Source organism: Giraffa tippelskirchi, chromosome 12 (assembly GCF_054371585.1).
Source record: "Giraffa tippelskirchi isolate mGirTip1 chromosome 12, T2T-mGirTip1v1.2.pri, whole genome shotgun sequence".
NCBI lineage: Eukaryota > Metazoa > Chordata > Mammalia > Artiodactyla > Giraffidae > Giraffa > Giraffa tippelskirchi.
The window spans coordinates 140586481-140612208 of record NC_137286.1 but is presented as its reverse complement, the minus strand read 5'-3'; the positions used below and the strand labels follow the sequence as shown (position 1 = coordinate 140612208).

The following is a 25728-nucleotide window of genomic DNA, read 5'->3' as shown; positions in this document are numbered from 1 at the left end:
GCAAGCCAACTCGAATTAGCCAAGTTTAAGAGATCATAAAGGCAACAGGTTAAACTAAGGAGTAAATTACAATTTTAAAAGTCCCTTTGTGCCCTGTAAAACAGTGTTCCAAGGGGTTACTTCCTGATAAACATTGGCTTCTCTGTTTTTTAAAACACGGATAAAAACTGAAATTTAAAAAAACAAACCCATAATGTGATTTCTGAGCTTTCCTTTTCTCCTGTCTCAAGGGACGGTTCCCTGCGTTTTTACAGGGAACCACCCCTCACCCCCATAAAAGAAAGCTCAGAAGCCCACAAAAGGGCTTTGAGATTATTTCATGGAAATTTTGGTCACTAACCCACTCCAGTATTCTTGCCTGAAAAATTCCATGGACAGAGAACCCTGGTGGGCTACAGTCCATGGGTCGCAGTTGGACACGACTAAATGACTAACACACACACATATTCTGGTCCTCTGTGTTGTTTTCTTGGAGAGGGGAGAGACAATATAACTTCTTGTAATGATATCAGAAAATCCAATCACATATAACGCAGGGTAGATTCTTACAAAGTTCATGAAGTGAGAAGGAGGTCTGGAAACAAGTTGGCTATTATCCAAATACTTGCCTTGGTGGTTATGGCAGAGATTACTGTTTACTGTGTCTACACCAGGACTTGCATTGACATATTATTCTTGAGATCCACATGAATTCTTCTTTGTTTTTTTTTCCCCCACTATGGTTTATTAGAGACTATTGAATATGGTTCCCTGTGCAGTACAATAGGACCTTGTTGTTTATCCACTCTCTATATAATAGTTTGTATATACTAGTTCCAAACTCCCAATCTGTCACTCCCCCAGGCCCCTCTGAATTCTTCTTTGATTCCTTTTTGTTCCTCCTTTTTGGAGGCAGCTCTTTTTTCTTATATTGTTTGTGAAGTGAGTGTATCTGCCTGGAGTCGTGGGTTAATACTTTAAAGCTCTAATACTTAGCAGTCTTCTTCCTTCCTGCAGTAGCTGCCAGTCTCTGCAATTCCTTGGGGTTTGGGAAATTGAGAATTTATGGTAAATGAGCCAAGTTAACGTTCAAAGAAAGGAAGGTAGAATATAAACTAGAGGATTCTAGCAATGTGCTCCAGGCCCTGGAACTCATCCCCACTCTCACGTAGAAGATCATCTGTAGTCTTAACTGTATGGAGACCTTATGCTGCTCCCTGTATATTGTTTACTAATTATGCTACCGTGAAGTAATCTTCCTGCATTCTCTGCTGCCAACTGTTCTTGCTTATTTAAAGATTTTGTCCTCTATTGTGGTTTAATTATCTAGCTTTTGCCTGCTTGACAGCTTAAAAGCATTAAGAGCTTAATCTTTAAAAGCTCAACCAGTATATTTATATATTAGCAAATAATAGGGACTTAACGTAAGAGTTTCTGTTTGGAAAAAAAAATCCTCCTTAGTCACTCTTTAGTAGTGGGGACAGAAATGTGTTTTGATGTCTGGATCCAGATAAGAAGGGAATATAATGCAGTTCTCATGTGACATAGGAAATGGGGAGGAGCTGGATTATTTGAGACCCTGGTCTCTTACATTGCAGGCAGATTCTTTACAGTATGAGCCACCAGGGAAGCCCTTATTTGGGATACATCATTGATATTAGAGAACTACGGTAATGGTGACTGGACACAGTTCATTGTGCAAGGACTGACTGTATCAGTCAGAATACATTCAGGAAAAGCAAAACCGTGCTAAGTATGTTAGAGAAGATTCAGTACAAGGAACGGGTTATACAGTTGTTGGAAAAACACTTGTGGAAAGATGATATTAACTCAGGGAGTAAAAGGAAACCGCATTGGGTTAGGGGGACAAACGGGATGAGGTGGTGCCAGCAGAATTTAAGAGCTCATGGAAGGCAACACATCTCAGGAATTACCATCACCTGAAGACTGAGATGTGAGATGTGCGAGTTGGACTATAAAGAAAGCTGAGCGCCGAAGAATTGATGCTTTTGAACTGTGGTGTTGGAGAAGACTCTTGAGAGTCCCTTGGACAGCAAGGAGATCCAACCAGTCCATCCTAAAGGAGATCAGTCCTGAATATTCATTGGAAGGACTGATGCTGAGGCTGAAGCTCCAATACTTTGGCCACCTGATGTGAAGAGCTGACTCATTTGAAAAGACCCTGATGCTAAGAAAGATTGAAGGCGGGAGGAGAAGGGGACAACAGAGGATGAGATGGTTGGATGGCATCACTGACTCAATGGACATGAGTTTGAGTAAACTCCGGGAGTTGGTGATGGACAGGGAGGCCTGGCGTGCTGCAGTCCATGGGGTCACAAAGAGTTGGACACGACTGAGCGACTGAACTGATCTGAAGACTGAGATGGTGAAAGAACAACCACAGTCCAGCCCTGGGTCTGTGGAGGAGGGGACATGACCGCTGTAGAGACACTGCCAAGGATAATAAGGAAGGAGAGAACTAGAATGGGGGACAGGGCTACTCCTTGTCCAACCATCTGATCATCACTTGTGACTCCTATTGGCAGAGACTTAACTGGAAGGAGCCAAGTAGCAAAGCACCCTGGGAAATGTAGTTTGCAGAGCATAGAAAGCTAAGCATAGAAGTATTAAGAAAATAATGTGCTTATTTACCTGTTTACTTTCTGGATGAGTAGTTCTTGTTAAATCACCATTTTTCTCTGTTTCACTTAACGTGCTTGTTCACTTTGTATAAATGCTATAAAAGGCAAGTGTGTAAAAGTGTTAGTTGCTCAGTCGTGTCCACTCTTTCTGACCCCATGGACTATAGCCCACCAGGCTCCTCTGTCCATGGGATTTTCCACGCAAGAATACTGGAGTGGGTTGCCATTCCCTTCTCCAGGGGATCTTCCCAACCCAGGGATCAAAGCTGGGTCTCCTGCATTACAGGCAGATTCTCTACTGTCTGAGCCAGTTCAAGGCAAAATAATAAGAGTAAATGTTATCTGGTTCAGTCTGGTGTTATTCTTTAATAAATAGTAATAAATAATAAAATACATAAAGAATGTTCATGTAACAAAGTTATGCTGGTTTTCCTGGGTGCTTTAGAGAGAATGTCACTATGAGTCTTGTCCATGTGACTCAAATGCATGTTACTTGCTGGAGAGAACTGGCTGAGAAATCAATGGAATATCAAATATAAAGAGGAAATTAAATGTTGATATAATGGACTTCCCTGGTGGCTCAGACAGTAAAGCGTCTGCCTACAATGCGGGAGACCCGGGTTCGATCCCTGGGTCGGAAGTATCCCCTGGAGAAGGAAATGGCAACCCGCTCCAGTACTCTTGCCTAGAAAATCCCTATAAGTCTTGTCCATGTAACTCAAATGCTTGTTACTTGCTGGAGAGAATTGGCTGAGAAATCAGTGAAATATCAAAATATAAAGAGGAAATTAAATGTTGATATAATTAGGCAACCTGAATTATTTGAAGTTTTTTAACTTTACATATTTCCTCATTTAAGGGCTAAACTACTTTAACTAGAGTTCCTGAGTCTCGTGGGAAATTTCAACATCTTCAGCAAATGAATATTCACAGATATTTCCATAATTCATTCAACATTTCTTTTTCTGGCATAATATGTCACCTATTTGCTGTGTGGGTCACAGGGCAAGTCACAGTGTTTCTGTTGTCTAAGGAAAAGACAGACTTGATAGTAAATAAGGAAATAGCCTTAAATTCTGATAAATTGTCATCACGTGCAGTTTGTTGCGAAGTTAAAGGAACCATGTTCATTCAGTTGAGATGGGCATTTGAACTGAATTAGAGAGGGCCAGGTAAAGAATCCGTTTGCAATGTGGGAGACCTGGGTTCGAACTCTGGGTTGGGAAGATGTCCTGGAGAAGGCAATGGCTACCCACTCCAGTATTCGGGCCTGGAGACTTCCATGGACTGTATGGTCCGTGGGGTCGCAAAGAGTGGGACACGAATGAGCGACTTTCACTTTCAGAGAGGGCCAGAGGGTCACCTGCTAAAAACTCCCATCACTTTCTCCCTCTGTGTGCTTTCATTAACTATGTAAATTGGGAACTAGCCATTTTGTATTCTGTTATCGATGTTAATATTCTCTCTCAAAAGACAGCAGTGTATCATTCTCTCCTTCCTGAGGGAGGCAAACAGGCTCCAGATTGACAAAGGGGTTTACGTTCCTGCTTAAGACTTTTCCAGCGAGTTCATAAAGTATGTGTGGTGTACTCACAGTTTCATAGGAAGCTTAGATAGAGGCAGGAAGACCATTCTTCACAAGGTGAGCTTAACACATAGAGCTTAATCACATTAAATATTTTGTTTGCCGCTTAAAATAATATCTTAAATAATACATAGGCTATATGAAGTCTTTCTAGAAAAATACTAATGATTTCATTTTTTTTCCTTACCTCTCCTCAGTGGTATGCAACATAATTTGACACCTGGAATCACTAAGTTATGGGTTGTAGTTAGAAGGTTGTAGGCTGAGGAGCTAAACCACCTGGTCCCATTCCTGGCTCTTCCATTTCTAGATGTGGAACTTTGGGCAAGTTACTTCTTTGTGTGCCTCAGTTTACTTCATCTGTGAAATGGGAATATTTCTCTTCATCCCTGAGATTGTTTGGAGAATTAAATGAGTTAATATGAAAATTTGGAAGCTCGATACATACAAGTTGGGTTTGGGTTGGGTTGGTTAGATCTCGGAAAGAGAAAGCAAAAGAGAATTGGAATATTGATTGACTGCCAGGAGTCCATGCTTTCTTTTCAGTACGCAGATCTGAATCGTCACGTGGATGCACTGAACGCATGGAGGAATGCTACGGTGCTGAAGCCAGAGCACAGCCTGGCCTGGAATAACATGATCATACTCCTTGATAACACAGGTGCGGAGTAGCGATTCAGTCAGTCCCCAGTACTGTGCCATTGGATAATTAAGGAATAGAGATGATTTTTTTTAATAGTATGTTAAGAGTTTTTTTAAAAAAATGAAACTAGGGTTCAAAATTTTGCATGGCAAATATAAAATCTAGAATATGGAGTTTCCTTTGACATACTGGAATATGAATGTTTGGAAAAGTGACCCTTTGCTTAGAGGTAGTGTTGAGTAATGGGGCCGGTGTGCGCTAACATTTCACTTTCATCTTAAGCCTGTCATGTGACAACGGGCATCATCTAGGATCCTGGAGGTTCCCAGAAATAAGTAAGGATACCTTCCAGGCTTATGAAACGGACGGTGCTGAGTCCATGCTCTAAAGTTCATGGATGGTACCCAGAGGAGATGCCCTCAAACCTACCCTTAGAGGTCCTTATTTTTGATACAATGATAATAAACTTGATGATCTGGTTTTCTTAGCATGTGGGAGACTGGATCAGTTGGAAGTTTCTCTGTTCCCCAATTTAAAAAATCTAACCATCCCGTAAGAAATGATAGTTTTCATTTGGCAGAATTTAAAGCTCGTCAGCCATCTGTACAGTGTGGAGGGAGAAATGCACTTGTTTCTAAAGAAAGTGTAGAATGTGAGCTTCAATACTATAAATATTCAGTTATGAAAGGGTTGCTGTGATATTCTTATTCTGCAGGCTTGTTTTCTCCTATTTGGGTAGACCTGGTATCTGGGGGGAAATTAAAATTAGATTTTACATGCTTTGACAGAATTTAATCCAAAGCTGTTAGTATATTATATCAAAATTGTGCTGGACTGCCATGGCTTTGCAGCTGGTAGGTCGTGTGTGTGTGTTGTGTTGTGTGTGTTGTGTATGTGTGTGTGTGTTGTGTATGTGTGTGTGTGTTGTGTGTGTGTATTACATGTTCCACATTTATTTTATTACATAGTTTACTCATAATCATTGTACATAAGGCACAAAAGCCCTGTTGATTAGACTAAAACACTAGGAAGCACAAACATGGTTTTTAAGTTTTCCATTTTTCACTCATAGGTAATTTAGCCCAAGCAGAAGCTGTTGGCAGAGAGGCACTGGAATTAATACCTAATGATCACTCTCTGATGTTCTCCTTGGCAAACGTGCTGGGGAAATCCCAGAAATACAAGGTGTGTGGACCCCAGGCCGTGATTTCTTGCATGAATGCCAGCACCTGACAGGAACCATAAATGTAACTTCTGCCCAGTTAAGTTGAGAACGAGGCCCGAGCCGTGCTAGCCGCATACCAGTGTGGCTTGGTCAGTCTGCATCCTGGAGAAGCTGCCCGAGAGATGAATCTGTGGCCCCAAACTCCACATGCTTTCTGGTCATCATCGCTGTTGCTCAGACGTGGGAGGGGAAGAAAGGCCCACGGAGTCCTGGTGGACTCCCCAGCCCCTTCCCTGCCACAGAGCTATGACGCTGTCCTGGCAGTGGGGCTGGTGGTCTTTGCACAGAAAGAATACTGGTCCAAGGCAAGATAGGATTGGTTCTTCCTGCTTCCAGGTTTCTCCTCACCTGCAGGAAGTTACAGATTGCCTGCAAAGCCCTAGAAGTTTCTGACCTACGAAAACTGGTCCAGCTGTATCTGACTGGGCTCCCAGGATAGGCCAGTAGACCGTGAATCACAAGGCACACAACTGCCTGTGTACTGAGGGGGAACTCTATTCCCAATGGCACTGATCTCAGATTTTAATTCTGTGCGTCAGAACCACCGAGGAAGCCTGTGAGAATACAAATCCTTATTCTTCCCCATGGCTCAGTTGCGTAAGGTCAGCAAATAGGCATTTTTAACCAGCATCCTGGCCTCCTAACACGGATGTTACAGAAAACACACTTTTAGAAGCAGTGTCCTAGTCCTTTCATGAGAGAAGTACTTCCTTCCCGAATCAGGGACCGTATTTTATCGCGCTAGGCCTAGAAGTACTGATTAATTTCCCGTTTGTCCCATGTTATTTACTTCTCTTCAGCTAATGAGATAGCATTATCAGTATAATTTATAACAACACCGTAGTAAGATATTTTGTGCATTTTTCTCCTTTGAGTTGAATCCTCAAGGAGTCTCATAGCTTCAGTATACATTTTTTGAATTTCTATAATTTGCTGACCGATAACCTTTTGAGGGGTATCATGTTTATTTTTTGCAAGTCTACCTGTGCAGAGGGGACCCAGTTGTAGCTGTTTCTGCCCCATTCTCTCTGCTCATTTTCTCCAACTGACTGGGCTGCTTCTGGGTTCCCAGGGGGGTCGTGGGTTCTTCGGGGAGGTTACACAGACCCCACCTCCTAACCTGGAGGATCCCGGAAATGAGTTCACTGATGCTGACCGGAAGTGACCCTTCCACGGGTGTTCTCAGAGCCCAGCGCTTTCCCTTTGACCTTTGTTCATCCTCCCCTGCACCCTGAACTAGCTGCTTGCTCGATGTGGCAGGATTCCCGCCACTTCCGGGAGGCAGGTGGCAGAGTCCTTAGCATAGTCATCCTCTCTGCGGCCACTGTCACCTTTGCTCCGTCACACCCTGCCGCAGGTCACCGTTCCCAGCCTCTTCTCAACACGGTGTGGCCCTGCCGGGCCTCCTCAGTGTTGGAAGGAGGATTTGGTGGAACAGAAAGAGCACGTTCAAAGTTTGAAAACCATAGGCGATAAAACTGTGCGTGAAACCTTTGCATTGCGTACAGCGCCTTATCTTGTATGTATTTCATCTTCTAGGAATCCGAAGCTTTGTTCCTCAAAGCAATTAAAGCTCATCCAAATACGGCAAGTTACCATGGCAATTTGGGTAAGGGAAATTTTCAACTTGAATCATACCGAAATTCTATATAATCTTAGTGAAATTGGACTTCCCTGGTGGCTCAGCTGGTAAAGAATCCGCCTGCAATGCGGGAGACCTGGGTTTGATCCCTGGGTTGGGAAGATCCCCTGGAGAAGGGAAAGGCTACCCACTCCAGTATTCTGGCCTGGAGAATTCCATGGACTGTATAATCCATGGGGTCACAAAGAGTTGGACATGACTGAGTGACTTTCACTTAGTGAAATAGGTACATTTTTGTAAAATCACTTGGGAGAGTTGTTTTTCAAATCTACCCTGTGTTGGCCTTGGTGAACTGAGAAGTGCTTTGGAAGTTTGCAGTCTGGCCTGTGTGTGCTTGCCTTTTCTGTAGTGGATCTTCCTTCTAACCTGGTCTTCCTTGCATTCGTGTGTTCTCTGTCTTGGCTAAGAATGCATTTACAGTGATCTATTCCCTAGAATTCCTTTCTTCTATTTTTATATCTCAGTAATTCAGATTTTTTTAAAAAATATTTATTTGGCTTCATCAAGTCTTAGTTGTTTCTCTCTAGAGGTAGCATGCAGGTGTGGTTTCCCCGAGGCACGTGGCTGCACTGCAAGGCAGCTCCTTAACCACTGGGCCACCAGGGAAGTCCCAGTAATTCAGATTTTTAGAACAAGGCTTGTTGATGTTTGGAAGGCTCAGTCATGTGAATATTTTTTCTACCAAATCTCTTCCCTATAGACTCTGTAGCTTCCCCTTGCAAAAAAGTGATGAAGCATCAGTGGTTGCTGTACTGATCACATCAAAAGTTTGTTTTACTTAGAAAATCGTTGTTATCATCAGAGGCTTACTATTCTAATAAGTTGATTTATTTTACTATCACTTTCTGGTCAGATCTTGATGTGAGAGCCCTGAATTCCAGCTGGCAACGAACAAGCTATGATGTTGCCACAAGGTGTAAGGGAATCTTTATTAAACAGCTGGTCTTGGGGCTTCCCTGGTGGCTCAGTGGTAAAGAATCCGCCTGCCAATGCAGGAGAGAGGGGCTTGATCCCTGGTCCAGGAAGATCCCAGATGCTGCAGAGCAACTAAGCCCGTGTGCCCACAACTGCTGAGCCCTCGTGCCCTAGAGCCGGTGCTCTGCAACAGCAGAAGCCACGGCAATGAGAAGCCCGGGCACTGCAACAGAGAGTAGTAGCCCCCGCTTACTGCAACTACAGGAAAGCCCTCGAAGCCGCCAGGACCCAGCACAGCCAAAAATAAAGAAACACAAATTATTAAAAAAAAAAAAACAAAAAAAAAACCCTAACAGCTGGTCTACTTGGTGGCTTTGTGCTAAGCATTGTGGCAGCCCAGCCCTATCCAGCCTGGCTTCCAGGAAATTTCAGGGCAGCATCACCAAACTTAGGGAACTCTTCTTTTACTTCTTTATGTAACAATGTTGCTGTTTGTTGGGAGATGGTTCAGAGCCCCAGGAGTAACTGGGAATGGTTAAATGGACAATCACCAAGGAGAACGATTACAATAAATAAAGTTGGCAGTATAAACAGTATTGTTTTAAACAATGGTTTTGGAAAACTGCTTGCAGAGGTTCTGTTATATTTCTTTGTGCAAGTGGTTGGGAATACCACAAGTTATTCAGAAGCCTTTCCAATGAAATTGATCTCTTGCTATTTCAGCTGTGCTCTATCATCGCTGGGGCCATCTAGACTTGGCCAAAAAACACTATGAGATCTCTCTGCGGCTTGACCCGACGGCATCGGGAACTAAGGAAAATTACGGTCTTCTAAGAAGAAAGCTGGAACAAATGCAAAAGAAAAACGTCTGATCCTTTTTCCTTCATTTTTTGAGTGTGTGTGTGTGTGTGTGTGTGCGTGCGCGTGTGTGCATGAGGCAGATTGTCCATATCACGTGCTTGCATTTAACCATTTAAAGTTCTACATGTTGTTTACTTTATTGTTTTTTTTTTCCTGTGAAAACAAAGACATGCAAAAAGATTATAGCACCAGCAATTTACTCTTGAATGCTTGATGTGGTTTTTGCATTGAAATTGTATTTTTTTCAGACAACTCAAACATAACTTCTGAAATTCCAAGGGTAAAGTCTTTTATAATTAAAAAGAAAAAGAGAAAAAAATTACCTTGAGCGACTTACAGAAAAATTAAGCCTGCATTTGGAATGAGTCGTGTTGTATAGAGACTCTTACTGTTAAACATCAACTGTGAACAGAAAACAACAAACTGACTCCTACACTTTATATAAATATCTAATGTGTCTGTATATTAGAATTTTTATTTAATGACAAGGAGTAAATTAAGATTTTTGGTTTTTTAATTTTTTTTCCAAACAATATGCTATGTACTTCACTTGTAAGGAAATATTTATTTGTATTTTTATGTTTTGAACAGGGCAAATAATTGAATGAAGAGTGGAAATTTTAACATCTAGTATATTTACACTTTTTCCATAGGAAGAAATTCACTCCTGCAATATTTTTTGGATTCTTCAACTTGTGCTATTAGTAACATGGAAAATTATGTAGTATTCTACATAAACTGTCACTGTTAATAGAAAATTCAAGCTATGCTTTAGACAAAAACAGGCAGCCTGATGTCTTTATTTTTGTTATATCCAGTATTAAGAGGGCTACACATCTATGTAAGTTGCGTTTTTATATTTTTAGCTGGAAAGCAGTTTTCCATTTAGCTTCATAGAACCACAGTCATATACAAAAAATGCAAGAGGTAAACTTCCTCTCAAAAGGAACCACATTTGAGGAGTTTGTGATATTTTTTAAGAATTGGATTATTTATCCTGTTTTATTGGATCAGAATAATCATGTTCATTTCATTTTATTCTTCTATATGTGCTGTTGACCTAATGATTTATGCAATCTGTAATTTCTTATGCAGTAAAATGATTACACAAACCAATATAAAAGTGTCATATTGCCTCCTTAATAGATGATTTTCAAGTTATTTGGTTGGCCAAAACATTTGTTTGGGTTTTTCCTTAAGATGTTACGGGAAAACTCGAATAAACATTTTGGGCAACCCAATATTTGACTCTCTGTCTTCTTTCCTGAAAATGAAATCAAAGTGACCAATTCATTCTTTCTAGAATATGGCTTCTATTTGGTTTTGTTGTTTTTGATTAGTCACTAAGTCCTGTCCAACTCTTTTTTGACCCCATGGACTCTAACCCACCAGGCTCCTCTGTCCATGGGCTTTCCCAGGCAAGAATACTGGTGTGGATTGCCGTTTCCTCCTCCACTATTTGGTTTTAGGCACAGTTTAATAGAGTCATCCAGATTCAACAAATGGGCTGAGTAGATCTCACATTGAGATGAATTTGATTGTCTACACTCGCTTGTGGGGAGTGGGGTCCAGGGCAGACCAGCATAGAGTTGTAAATCAGTAATTGTAACCTATGACGGTTGAGATCCTCAGAAGAGAAAATGCTTTTTCAAACCTTTCAGAAATGGTCCCAAAACAACAATAACAGTTTATAGAGCTCTTAGGAGCAGGAGCTGCCTTATTGTTCATTATGTTCCTATAGTGCTTAGCTTGGGAGATAATAGATGTACTATATGCTTGTTTTTTTTTTTTTTTTTTTAATTTCTTTCTTTAAAACAGTGCTTGTCTTTTGAAAGTAAAGGAAAAACATTTCTTATAAGAGCCTGTTCGTGATTTTTTTTTTTTTTGTACTGATACTAGTGTCAAATCAAGACGCCCTGCCTGCAGAATGAACCCCCATAGCGCTCACTGCTCCATCTCAGGATTTCCATCACAGCTGCCTTCTGCCCAGAGAAAACAGTCATTCGCCTGATTGACATTTCATGGAGCCTTTTATCTCGGCAGATTCTGGAAGCGGGCCATGCTGTTCCTCTTTTCTTCCTCCTTTCCTTAAGGCAGACACCTTCTTTATTTCTTAGGTTTCCCTTCTAACAAGACTGAAGTGGAGATCTGTCTCCCAGTTCCCCCTCGTTTTGGGTATTTTTCTTAAACTTGTGTTTTTATTGCTCAATCACGGTATGGAATTCAGTTGGGAGTGGGGGTGGTATGAGAACAAACACAGGGATCATTACCAGTTTGGGAAATCTGAGAGTCTGAATAATTCTTCTTCACCTCCCTGATAGTAAACATCACGAAACCCTGGGAGATAATTTGGGGCTATTTTTTATTTCTCTGTACATCTCTTCCCCATTAAATGCAGTGTTACATTTATTTCTTAAGACCTGCACCATGTAGACGTAGCCCACTATGCCTTCACATGGCTCTTTGGATTTCTGATTCTAGCATATTTCTTAAGCATAGTCTTTACATTTTATTTCAGATGACTGAGTTTAAATATTACAGAATAGAAGACCAAGCCCCACAGTAAAGCATTGGACATGTATGTTCATATTCACACCTATTGGACTTTGAGGTGAAAAAAACTACACTTGGTTTTTGGCTCTAGGGCTTTGATGTCATAGGCAAGTCATTTAGCATTGCTTCAACTCCAGTTTCCCATCTGTAATGTGCGCATAATAAGACCTCCCTCCCAGTAATGAGGTGCTCGACTCAGTACTTGCCTTAAATGATAGACTAGACTTTTGGAGGAAGCTATAGATTTCTCAACAGACAGGTTTGATCTATCTGTCATGACTGCATGGTTACCAAATAGCCATAGCTGGTAGGGGAAAATATTTTTCTCTATTGACTAATTGAAGGTAATGTTGAAAGAATGGCAATTAGAAAACCATTCTTTTTTTTTTGTCTCCAGTGAATTAATTGATTGAGGCAAAGATCAGCAGTGAATAAAATCATTAGATGAAAGATCAGTGGAGAACTTTTTAGTGGAGGGGACAGCTCTGTGATTTTATCACAGGTAGATTTGTAAGGTCACTACAGTCAAGTAGAGTCCCTTGGACAGCAAGGAGATCAAACCAGTCCATCCTAAAGGAAGTCAATCCTGAATATTCATTGAAAGGACCGATGCTGAAGCTGAAGCTCCAATACTTCGGCCACCTGATAGAAGAGCTGACTCATTGGAAAAGACCCTGAGGCTAGGAAAGATTGAAGGCGAGAGGAGAAGAGGGCGACAGAGGATGAGACGGTTGGATGGCATCACTGACTCAGTGGACATGAGTTTGAGCAAGCTCCGGGAGAGAATGTAGGACATGGAAGCCTGGTGTGCTACAGTCCATAGGGTTTTAGTCAGACACAACTGAGCAGCTGAACAACAGTTCAAGATACAGAAGAGTCCCATCACAAGGATCCCTCATACTACTTTTATGCCATTATCTTTTCCAAAATATCTTCTTGAGTACAGACTGTGCACTAGCAGTGTGCTAGCTGCTGAGGATATGATGAATGATCACAGGTGATTCCTGCCCTATGGCACCTACAATCCCAGTTACCGCAACCCTTGCTGTGTGTGCAGGTTGGGCTTGCTGGTGTAGACATCAGAGACTGGGCATTGTTACCAGCACCCCCTCCTCGCAGGGGCCTCTTTGGGGCTCTCCTTTGTAAATCACAGCATCATTTGAAATAACTTTTCTTTCTAAATAAAGGAACATGTGTGACATCAAAGATGCATCTTTCTTCAAGAGAGCCATGGATGAGTTCATAATATAGCTGTGATAAGGTGCCTTGGTGGTGAAGAGATACCATATGGGAAAGTCGGGTAACAAAAAGTAGTCGCTAAATTGCTCTGCCCAAAAGGTGGGGGAGAGGCTGGGGGTTGATGCTCCAGAGTGATGCTGAGTGAAAAGAAGTCAGGAGGCTCGGATTATTGGCTGAACGACAGGGTGTGCAGTGCAGGCTCTTCTGAAGCAAGCTTTTAAGTCTTCAGGAAACTGTATGCTGTATGGCTCTCTTGGTGGTTATCTAGAAATTGTTGGCCTTTGGGAGCATAATACTTGAATGTGGAAGGAAAATCTGTGTTACACCCAAGTTAGAACCTCACAGACCTTAGGCAAGTGCAGGGAGTGTCAACTAGTGTCCCCCACTAAAACTCACATCCACCCAGAATTTCAGAAGGTGACTGTATTTGGAAATCAGGTCTTACAGATAAAATTAGTGAAGGATCTTGAGAGGAAATCATCCTGGATTTAGGGTGGGCCCTAAATCCAATGGTTGGTATCTTCTTAAACGAAGAGAAGACACATAGAGCAAAGAAGGATATGCCTAGGATGGAGGCAGAGACTGGAGTGAAGCCAAGGAATGCCAGGAGTCACCAGAAGCTGGAAGAGACAAGGATGGATCCTCCCACTAGAGCCTGCAGAGGAATATGGCCCCACCCACACCTGGACTTCAGACTCCTGGCCTCCAGAACATTTCTGTTAAATATTTATTTGTATTTGTTTACTTATTTGGCTGCACTGGGTCTTAGTTATGGCATGTGGGATCTAGTTCCCTGACCAAGGATCGAACCCAGGCCCCTGCATTGGGAGTGCTGAGTCTTAGCTACTGGACCACCAGTTAAGTCCCACATTTCTGTTATTTAGGGACTTCCTTGGTGGCTCAGCTGGTGAAAAATCCACCTGCAATGAGGGAGCCCTGGTTCAATCCCTGGGATGGGAAGATCCGCTGGAGAAGGGAATGGCTACCCACTCCAGTATTCTGGCCTGGAGAATTCCATGGACTGTATTGCCCATGGGGTTGCAAAGAGTCAGACACGACTGACTTTCACTTTCACTTTTTGGGCTTCCCTGCTGGCTCAGACAGTAGAGAATTTGCCTACAATAGGGAACACCCAGGTTCGATCTTGAATATTATTATGTGCCAAGCATGGGCCTAGGGCTTGATATATGTTTTCTCATTTAAACTTTCCAGTAAGTCTGTGAAAAAGGTAGTATTATCCACCAATTTAAGGACGTCCCAGGTGGTAAAGAATCCACCTTCAGGCCACCCAGTTTGTGGCAATTCCTGGCCACCTTAGAAATCCAATCCACCAAGTAACTCAGAACCTCATCTATAAAATGGTGGATGGTGGTGGTTTAGCCACTAAGTCGTGTCCAACTCTTGGTACCCCGTGGATTGTAGCCCTCCAGGGTTCTCTGTCCATGGGATTTCCCAGGCAAGAATACTAGAGTGGGTTACTATTTCCTTTTCCAGGGGATCTTCCCTAACCCAGGGATCGAACCCGTGTCTCCTGCATTGCAGGTGGATTCTTTACCAAATGAGCCACGAGGGAAGCCGTTAAAATGGTGGATAATACTACCTTTTTAACAGACTTATTGGAACGTTTAAATGAGAAAACATATATAAAGCCCTAGACCCATGCTTGGCACATAATAATACTCAGTAAATAACTGAAGGAGACCTAACTCTCACTTGAGGTTTTTATCCCAAGGCCTTAAGTTACCCAGAAACAATCTCAGGTTTATATTCTTATCACCTGTGTTCTAAGTTTGATTAGTTCTATGAGTTCTTGAAACCTGTTACACGTTTATCAAAACCGTCTTGAGTGTCCTGCGTTTCTCATCATTTTGTTTTTAAATATGTGGCATTTTTCTGAGGCCAATAAAGCTTTTTGCTTCCTACTTGTGATAAGTGTTTGAGAAAATGTGTTCCCTGTAGATTTAAATTCATTTAAAACCAGTTTCAGGGACTTCCCTGGCAGTCAGTCCAGTGGTTAAGACTTCACCTTCCCTGGTCAGGGTGCTATGATCCCACGTGCCTTGTGGCCAAACAAACAAACAAACAAAAAAGCAATATTGTAACAAAGTCAATAAAGACTTTAAAAGTGGTCCACATCAAAAATGAACTCAAAAAAACAACTACTTAAAAAGTTTTGTTTCAGCAGTTAATTTCAACAGCATTAATTTTGATGAATAGACTTGAGACTCGTCTCAAAAATTTTCAAAACTGCTCATTTCTAGAACTTTCTGATAATGTGTATGGATGACAGCTTTTATAGTACTGGTCTAGGAATCTGCAGACCTCAGCAAACAAGGTGGTATGGTGGAAAGAACAGAGACCAGGAGTGTGAGATCTACCCTAGGGCAAGCTTCACTGGCATAAGTCATCTTTTTAAGCTTCAACAATTAAATTAGACGTGAACCCTTCCAATCCGCCCATTAGTTACCAGGACTCTGAAATGAGTCATTTAATTACTGCATGCCTCAGTTGCTTCTAATAAAAATAATGCTGGTGGTGGTGGTGGTTGCTTTTGTTATTAGTTTTTCTTCCATGAAATGAGAGGGTTGGACTAAACTAGTGTTCTTCAAATATTCATAGATGCTTAACGTTTAAAATATAAAACCTAACTCTTATATACAAGTCTACTATAAAAAGTTATAAAAGTGACCTGGGTACTTATATAAATCCTCATAAAAATCTGTTGTGTAATGTAAGAATGTTTGAAATTCCAATACTCTTGTGGGAATAAAATATTTTGAAGCTTTCTCGTCCTGATATATTCTGATATGGCTAAAAAGTCCCTTAGACTGAAAAAGTATTTCTGCTCTGCCGTTCATCAGGTTGACATAGCACAGATGAAGGCAGTGGGGAGTGAAGAGAAAATCACATTTTTTCCCATAGAAATGCTGAAGTTGTAATGTGTCAAGGAACCCACTTCTAAGGGTGACTGCTGCTTTATTATATATGGAGAAACCTTCTTCTGGAAAAGCACTGACTATCAGAAATGTTGCTGTTTTAAATCCTCAGGAAGAATGAAACATCACACTCTACTTGGACAGTCCACATCATTTTGACATGAACAAGCACCCTCAGTTTCCACCCCATGTGCAGAACTTCATTTAAAGCGTTTCTGGACACACCCGTTCACATCTCTCATAACTTTTAGTCTCCAAGCTCATAGGACCCTGATCCAGCAGTTGGTTCTGCTGCCCAGACTGTGGGTGGAGCCCTGTACCAAGGTCACAGGATGAAAATCTCTGAAACTGACCAAGCCCCATAGCAACTGTTGCCATGAGCCTCTGATCAAACCGGCCAGTTACTAGATCCCATATTGGGTAAAATACCCACCCTATTATCCACCCTATAGCATCTTAACCAATCACCTAATGCCCCCATGCCAGTAGGAATTTTCTGCTTTGAGGCTGTAAAAATTGGCTGTGAGCTCGAAAAAGGGTTCAGCTCGCCCTTGAGCCTGCCTGCTGTTCTAACAGTGTCTCCCCCTCTGATAAACTCGATTCTCCTCTCATTCTGCCTCATGTCTGGAAATTTTTTTCCAACCTGCGCTTGGGCCACAACACAGACCTAACGTTGACCCTAGGCACACAGCTCTGTTTTGCCGTCAGCCTGTGAAAACACTATTACCTTTAAATTCCACCTAACTTCCTCCCCCAAACCTCCTGACTGCGTCTTTGTTTGGTGAGTCATCTCAGGGCTCCGCGCGCGTGTGTAGAACTCATTCTTAGCTTACAAAACAAGTGGTGGCCTGGATTTAGGTTGCAGGATATTTAGGGTCAAGGACAATTATATGTAATAATTTACTAGAATGATTTGATAACATTTCAGTCGATTTTACAGTGTTATTCAGTTAGACTTCAAGCTCTGTATATAGCACCCAGGTTCTGTTGCTTATTTCACATTATAATTATCTTTTCAAGACATGAATATATTTTCCCATCTACTGTGTGGTACTGGCGATGCTGGAGATGTGAGAGGGTCAGAAGGAGATGAGGCGGGCCCCTTTTGCAAGTAGCGGTGCATTCAGTCGAATATATATTAGCCTCTAACACCAAAGTCTGGAAAACAGAGTTTGGCAATTACCTGCTGGTATTTAAAAAACAAAATGACCAAATTGGATAATTCCAGTAAGAGACAATTGGACAGTTTAAATCCTTTGAGTTGATAAAGGCTTTGTTGAGCTTTGAACCTGGGGCGTAGCCGTTTGCCAGCTGCTTGACCCTGAGCCTGGAGGGTATGGGAGACTGTGGATGGCAGAGCATCAGACCAGAATGAACAGAAAAACAGCTGATAGTGGGCTGAATCATTTTCAGCGAAGGACCATTTGCAGGCAACTGACAGCCTCCGTGAGTCAACTCAAGTTATTAAACCCACTAGAGCAGTTGGCTTGCTAAGGGCTCTGGGTAACCCACCAACCCAAAACTGAAGCCAAGACTTGTCTGAATTGATCAATCAGTTTCCTTGAGAAACTGATTTTTCTAACATAATGTTGTAGTTTTTCTAACATAGTATTGTAGGTTAGTTACACTTCAAAAACAAAGAAACATACAAACTCACAAAAAAATGGATCAAATTAGTGGTTAGGGCAGGGTGGGTGGGGGAATTAGAGGAAGGTACTGCAAACTTCAAGTTGCAAGATAAACAAGAAGTTTAGTGAACATCCATCATCTTCAGTTCAGTTCAGTTGCTGAGTCATGTGACGTACAAGATAGTAAATATAATTAATACTCCTCTAGGAAAGTTATTATGACAAGTATATCCTAAGAGTTCTCATCACACAAAAAACTTTTTTCTATTTCTATTTCTTTAATTTTATATTTTATATTTATATTTATATGAATTTTATATTTATATAAGATGATGGAAAGTGAAAGATGATAAAAGTGAAAGAGGAGAGTGAAAAAGCTGGCTTAAAACTCAACATTCAGAAAACTAAGATCATGGCATCTGGTCCCATCACTTCATGGCAAATAGATGGGGAAACAGTGGAAATAGTGACAGACTTTATTTTTTTGGGCTCCAAAATCACTGCAGATGGTGACTGCAGCCATGAAATTGAAAGACGCTTAAAATCCTTGGAGGAAAAGTTATGACCAACCTAAACAGCATATTAAAAAGCAGAGACATTACTTTGCCAACAAAGGTCCGTCTAGTCAAAGCTATGGTTTCTCCAGTAGTCTTATATGGATGTGAGAGTTGGACTATAAAGAAAGCTGAGAGCCGAAGAATTGATGCTTTTGAACTGTGGTGTTGGAGAAGACTCTTGAGAGTCCCTTGGACTACAAGGAGATCCAACCAGTCCATCCTAAAGGAAATCAGTCCTGAATATTCATTGGAAGGACTGCTGCTGAAGCTGAAACTCCAATACTTTGGCCACCTGATGCGAAGAACTGACTCATTGGAAAAGACCCTGATGCTGGGCAAGATTGACGGCAGGAGGAGAAGGGGACGACAGAGGATGAGATGGTTGGATGGCATCAGCAACTCGATGGACATGAGTTTGAGTAAGCTCCGGGAGTTACTGATGGACTGGCAGGCCTGTTGTGCTGCGGTCCATGGGGTCACAAAGAGTCAGACATGACTGAGCAACTGAACTGAACTGAACTGAAGATGATGGATGTTCACTAAACTTCTTGTGATAATCATTTCATGATGTCTATAAGTCAAATCATTATGCTGATTTGATCATTATGCAAATTACCTTAAACTTTTATAATGCTGTGAGACAATTATATCTCAATAGAACTGGGGAAAAAATAAACAATTATTATAAAAAAAAAGAGGCACTTGTTAAAGCGCATTTCATGTTGCTGGGTATCACCCCCAGAGTTGGTTATACAGAAGGCTTGAGGTGTGGGCTTTGAGTTTACATTTCTGAATTTCCAGGTGCTTCTCATGGTGCCCGTCTGGGACCACATTTTGAAAATTACTATTATAAATTATTTTTCTGAGGGTTATATTTTTGACAGTTAAACTGAATATCTCATCCCACAGAGCCTAATCCATATTGGATCAGACTCTCCCAGCCTTATCTGACAATAAATGCAATATAACACTCACCTCCTTACCATCTTTAATCTTCCTTTATCAGGGGAATTATTTATTCATTTATTTCCCTCACACTTTCTTTTGCTGACATGACCTTCCTCCCTCAAAAAATAAATAAAAATGGAACCACTCTTCCGTTTGGAAAAAAAAAAATTAAGATGATTACAGCTACTCTTTAAAAATGGTATGTTAAAATATACATTAGATGAGGCTTTTTTATATTAACATAAATTTAAATTTAATTATGAACTTCCCCACACAAGAAAGAACTCTGTGAAAATTATGGTTTGTGAATCTGATGTTTTAGATTTCTTTAGGAATTGCACATCTGTTCAAAACACAACCACATCAGCATTACTGGAAATGTTTCGGTAGAAACCAGATTGTAAAAACCACATGAGTCCAACCCCATACATGAGAGAGTGGAAAGGCAGAAAATGAGTGAGGGGGATTATTTCTAGTCCAACAACTAGTACTTATGCATTTGTGTTTGGGGAGGGGGCAGAAGTGACTCCCCTCAATCTCTGTGCCATTCTTTTCACCCAAGTCCCCGAAGGAGCATTGCTTAAGCCTAGAATGAGCAAGTCTAGAAAGAAAAAAAAAAGTCTTCACTCCTCTCACTTCTGGGGCTCAAATTTAGTCCTGGGATCCAGGGAAGAGACGGTAAGTCGTGATCCCCTGGAGGAGGGCATGGCAGCCCACTCCAGTATTCTTGCCTGGAGAATCCCATGGACAGGGGAGCCTGGTGGGCTTCAGTCCATGGGGTCGCAAAGAGTTGGACGTGACTGAAGTGACTAAGCATGCACTCCTCCAACCACAGTTTTAAGTGAAAATGGAGAATTGGTAAATAGTGGCAGTATCAAGGTTACACGATTATCTGTATCCAGTAAGGTATCCGTGCCGAGTGGAGTGTGGCTGCTGGAGTGAGGCCTTGGTCATCACCTTGCCCATCTGTCCTACAGGATGCGTGTGTGTGTGTGTGTGTGTGTGCGCGCGCCCCCAGGCGGGTCTGGGTCCAACATGGACTCAAGGCTGACCCTGGACGCCCAGGCGAGCCGCCTGAGAGCGCACGCCTCAGTAGAGAAGCTTCAGGTGTGCGCCCTCCAGGCTCCCGGCGCGTGCTCAGGTGTGACCGCGGCTCTCGCGGGCGGGCGGGTACCTCGTCCCGCTTCCAGGGGGCGCCCTCGGGGGCGGCCTCCCGGAGCGGCCGCCCCCACCAACGGCCGGATGGGATTTCAACTCGGTCGCTGGAGCTGGGTCTCCCCGACGGGCGCCGCGCTCCGAGGCAGGTGAGGCGCCGGGCGCAGGCCAAGCTGGGGCCCCTGTCCGTCCCCGTCCCTGCCCCCGCCGCGAGGGGGCCCGGAGGCGTCGCACGCCGGGGCGTATCCGGGGCCCGCGGGAGCCGGGGACGGAGGGCGGGGACAGAGCCGCGGCCGTGGCCGGACGCGGCGCCTGCGGAAGCGGCTGGAACGGCGGGGACCCCGGGCCGTTAGCGCGCCCACACAGTGCCCGGCGCCGCGGACGCCTCGGCCAGTTACCCAGGTGTAGACGCTGCCTCTGCCCAAGGAAGACGTGATCACCCTTCAGAAGGGTCCCCTTGAAAAGGATCTCCCGGCCTGCTGCTTCTGTTTTTAACTTTAGAGATCCTTGTTTGCGAGGAGACCAGGAAGCTGCAAAAGAAAACCAGGAACATCTGGCACTTGTCAGTTTCTGAGTTCGGGCTTCTTTGGAGCTGTTAGTAACACCGCTGCGTTTTTTGAAGAAATCTTTTAGTGCCTTGATTAGGAAACATGCTTATTGAGCTTTCACTCTGTTGGCCAAAGATAAAACCGCGGTCGCACTGGTAACGCTAAAGAGGTGCACGATTTTTTTAAAAAAATAATTAAATTTATTGGTGCACGATTTTTTTTTTTAACACACCTGACTCCAGGCTGACTGTTAACATTGAACTGATAAGAAAATGGGACTTGGAGCCAGGTCTTCTTAAAGCAGGATATTAATTTTGCTTAATGTCCCAGGGAGAAATCCTAGATTAAAAGGTCTCTCTAAATCAGTTGGATTGACCAATATAAAGTGTAGGTCTCACACACACGTTTTTATGTACTTTTTCCTGTAACTGAAGACCGTTCTCCCTGGTCTCACTCAATTTATTGAAATGCTAATAAGAGACCCCTGCAGGTTGCCCACATTTTCCCCAAATGCCTTGTTTTTCCTAAAACGACTCCCTGGAGAAACCAGAAGTTCCTGAATAAGCAGACTGCCTGGGTAGAGAGCATTTGTGTTTCAAAAGCTGAGTTTGCAAAGGTAAATTAATTTCTAATTGGTGGACCTTTGTACAGAAGTGTTTTGGACGGGCTGACCTTGCAAACCAGGGTCCTGACTATTATTAGCACTAGACCTAGAGAAGGTAGTTATTCACACTGACCTTAGGTAACCAACTGTGGGAAGAATAGAGCAAAGACAGAACGTGGTATTAAGTGTTTTAAATGATCTGTTCACTGCCCTCTTATTGTAAGATCTCGAAAGTTCCAGTCTGGGTCAGCTCTTGCAGGTAGAGTCAAGGCTCTGCGCTTGAGGGCTTTGTACTCAAGTCCGCTGGGCCTTTCCAAGGGGCTAGGGCACCAGTGGGCATGGAGATTAGTGCAGGATTGTTTGCAGACGGAGGGTCCCAAGGAAGGTAACGACAGGAGGACAAAATTCAAGCGATCTTACTCTTTTCTAGGACCTTCTTCATCCAAGAGGTAACGCTCAGATTAGAGATTTTATGAAGAGAGCGTTGGTTAAACACGGCCGGCATCTTGTGTAACAGGAATTCATTCTTTAATTGAACTGCTCAGGGCAAGATGACCTTGCCTAGATTGGATCCAAGAGCTAGCAGAGAGTAGGCAGAGATTACAACGTGGAAGGTGTTACTATGCCTCCATATTATACCACCTGAAACTGGTTTACAGTTAGTAGAAGTCTCGGGTTTGTATGACATCACAAGGTAATAGACATGGGAAATAGCTAACATTTCTGGAGGATGAAGAAAGTGCCCAAGGGCAGTTAGAGCACTGGGAAATGAATTCCTGCCAGAAGACTGGGGGAGGTCATAGTGAGGCTTCACCTTGGACCCAGGGTAGAATTTTTACAGGCAGAGGAGTGGAATGGGGACCAGCATTCCTGGTGGCAGACTGTGCCTGTGTGCGTGCAGGCTCAGTCCTGTCCCACTCTTTGTGATTCTGTGGACTGTAGCCTACCAGGCTCCTCTGTCCATGAGATTCTCCAGGCAAGAATACTGGAGTGGGTTGCCAATTTCCTGCTCCAGGGGACCTTGTAACCATGTTGGAGAAATAGGGATGAAACTCTGTAAGGAGGGTGGGACCGGAGGCCTGCTTAGAGAGAAAGGCCCTCTGGAGATAAACTCTAGTTTTTGATCAGAGCTCTGATTTTTAATTTCCTTTTTATTAAAGCAAATTTAAAAGGGAAGGGAATGGTATAATGAACTTCCGTATATCCATCAACTAGATTTAACAGTTGATTAAAATGATTTTTTTGGCTGTATCTGCTTATCTTTTTGTTGAAGCAGTTTAAATTGCAGATAACATATTTCACCCTTGTCTAGGGGAGTTGCTTTTGTTTAGTTATTGCTAAGTCATGCCTGACTCTTTTGCGACCCCATGGACTTTGGCCTGCCAGGCTCCTCTGCCCGTGGAATTTCCCAGGCATTAATACTGGCATGGGTTGCTATTCCCTTCTCCGGGGGATCTTCCCAACCGAGGGATCGAACCCGGGTTTCCTGCATTGGCAGATGGATTCTTAACCACTGAGCCACCTGGGAAGCCCAACTAGTGTGGTATGTACCTCCAAAAAGGCATTTTCTTGTATAACCATAATACCATTGTTATCTCTTTATCAAATTGACAATACTTCCTTAATGTTTTCTAGAACCCAGTCCACAGATTTCCTTGATTGCCTCAGAAATGCACTTTTACTCTTGGCTTGTGTGAATCAAAAAGGGCCACACAAGGTGTTTTGTTGAGTGTCTGTTGTCTCTTGGTCCAGGACAGGAGGTTGACAGACTTAATGAAAAGGGCTAGTTACTAACTCTTTAAGGCTTCTTAGGCCATGTGGTCTCCATTGCAACACTCAGCTGTGTTGCTTTAAAGACTCAACCATGGATGATATGTGAATGAGCATGGCTGTGTTCTAGGAAAATCGTTTCCAAAGGTTTTTGTTTTAAACTCCACCTGCAGGCCGGAGTTTGCTGACTCTGGTCTGGAGCAGTTCTGTGGGTTTCTTTAATGCCATGGTTTACTGGTATCACCTGGTTGGCTCTGGACACCTCTCATTCTGGGTTTATTCAGCTTTGTATATAGTGTGGTTTAGCTTGTTCCTCTATCTACTGTGTCTGCATAAACTGCAAGGTAGATCTAAAGGCTTAATTAGAGTCAGAGTCACCATTTATGGCAAGTATGCTTCAGATGTGGTTTGAATGTTTTTCCTAACTGTTGAATGAGTCACTATTTTATTTGTTGGCTGTACCATGCCTTATATGGAATCTTAATTCCCTGACCAGGGATTGAACCTGCACCCCCTGCATTGGAAGTGTGGTGTCTTCCTTGGACTGCCAGGGAAGTCCCTGCATTTTATTTTTTCTTAATTTAGGACTTTAAAAGATTCTAGGGGATTTCCCTGGCAGGTCAGTGGTTAAGATTTTGCTCAATGCAGGGAGACGAGGGTTTGATTCCTGGCTAGGGAGCTAAGATCCTTCAAAAAACCAAAACATAAAACAGAACCAATACTGTATAAATTCAATAAAGACTTTAGAAATGGTCCACATCATAAAAAAAAAAATCTTTTCCTAAAAAAAGACTCAAATTCACGTGCAGGAAACTCAGTATTCCTAAAATAATCTTACCCTTATGGCTGAAGATACACTCCATTCTTATTTTCCTTATCTGAAGGAGGGGCTATAACTGCTGTTTCTCAAAGTCGGGAACTTTGGGCCCCTCTGCTACACCAGTGCTAGCTTGCCTCTATTCTAGGCATCCTTCAGCCCCTTGGGTCACATTTTTCCACGGAATGGCAGTCCCTTCCTTCCAAGCCACACACCCAAGGTTTGAGATGCCATCCAAGGGGCTGGGTGCTTTAGCCTGTAAGCCCTCATTTCTTAAACACTCAGCTTTCTTCACTCACCTTCCTCTTCATCTCATCCCCGGCAGGACTGAGAACTGGACACTTGGTCCATGGACTTCTGGTCCCACTGTGAGGTGGAACTACTTGTCCTGGCATCCTGTTTGGAAGGATTCTGAGGTCAAACACTCTTCAGACTCACTCTGATGCAGGATTCCCAGGCTGTGCGGTTTTGAAGAAAGAAGCTTACAGGTGAGGATTGTTTTCCTCTTTTCTGGAGTGTTTGGTGTTCTAAACCGTAGAGAACCAGAGAAAGTATGTTGACAGAGGGCGTCAGCTGGAAGTCCTGTCTTTTTGTCTTTTAGGAATAGTGGTGAATCTGTCTGTTGAAACCCATTTTTTTCTAGATAATGTGCCATTGGTCTTTTTCTGACTGATTTGTAAGAATTCTGTGTGCATTGAGGATGCTAATCTTTTGTCAAGTGTTCCAACTGTTTCCCTATTTTTAAACTTTGTTTACAGTATTTATACTCTGAAGAAAAACTTAATTTTACATAGGAGAAAAAAATGTCAATCTCCCCTTTACAGTATCCCTGTTTTGTGTCTCTTGAAGAAATACCTGCCCATTTTAAGCTCTTTTAAAAAAAAAAATCTGTTAACAAAGATTAATGAGCATATGATGAAATAGGTACATGTGATTCTGAAAAAGAATACCGAATGGGGCTCTTTCTACTAGCTAGTATAATATTAATTTGATTAAATGTTGGCCTTCAAGATGGGTCCTACGTTGACAAGTTTTGATGTTGGGAGATGGGTATTTTGGGGGTCATCATATCATTACTTCTGTATATCTTTGACTTCCCCAAATGAAAAAGTTTTCTTAAAAAAAGAATAGTAGGTGGAAAAGCCATTTTGTCCCATTTGTTCATATTCAGCAGCTATTAATTATCTACTCTGTGCAGAATACTGGGAGTATTTTGTTAATAAAGGCACGAGATCTTGGAATCTACATTTCTCACGTAAGAGGCAGGTGCTAATGGCATGGTTAAGGGCACCGACTCCTGTGTCAGACTGCCTGGCTTCACATGCTGGCTGGGTGATTTTGAACTTCTTAATTTAAAAAATGGAGGATAATAATCGCGTCTACCTGCTAGGGTTTTGGGGAGGCTTGAATGAGAGAACCCACAAAAATTCCTTTGCATGGTGCTTAGCGTTTAGTAAACGCTCAATAAGTGTAGACTCTGA

The 25728-nt window shown here is 42.5% G+C and overlaps 2 protein-coding genes across 10 annotated transcripts in view; both read left to right on the top strand.

Annotated features, from left to right (window-relative positions):
• TMTC4 (transmembrane O-mannosyltransferase targeting cadherins 4) overlaps positions 1–10615 on the top strand; it is a 55918-nt gene extending 45303 nt beyond the window's left edge. For 6 of the 7 annotated variants that reach the window (XM_081548998.1, XM_081548996.1, XM_081548999.1 and 3 more), the window contains 4 exons: positions 4753–4867; positions 5922–6034; positions 7614–7683; positions 9355–10615. In XM_081548998.1, the coding sequence (XP_081405124.1) occupies positions 4753–4867; positions 5922–6034; positions 7614–7683; positions 9355–9503 (447 nt within the window). In that variant the 3' untranslated portion in view covers positions 9504–10615. The remainder of the gene's footprint in view (positions 1–4752; positions 4868–5921; positions 6035–7613; positions 7684–9354) is intronic. The other variant, XM_081549000.1, reaches the window with a different exon arrangement.
• A 9953-nt stretch (positions 10616–20568) lies between these two features.
• The window catches only part of GGACT (gamma-glutamylamine cyclotransferase), a 46983-nt gene continuing 41823 nt past the window's right edge, over positions 20569–25728 (top strand). Inside the window, exons 1-2 of one of the 3 annotated variants that reach the window (XM_081548990.1) lie at positions 20569–20653; positions 24573–24735. The gene's annotated coding sequence lies outside the window, so the exon portion shown is untranslated. Of the gene's footprint in view, positions 21673–24572; positions 24736–25728 lie in introns of all 3 variants that reach the window. The other 2 variants (XM_081548989.1, XM_081548988.1) reach the window with 2 other exon arrangements.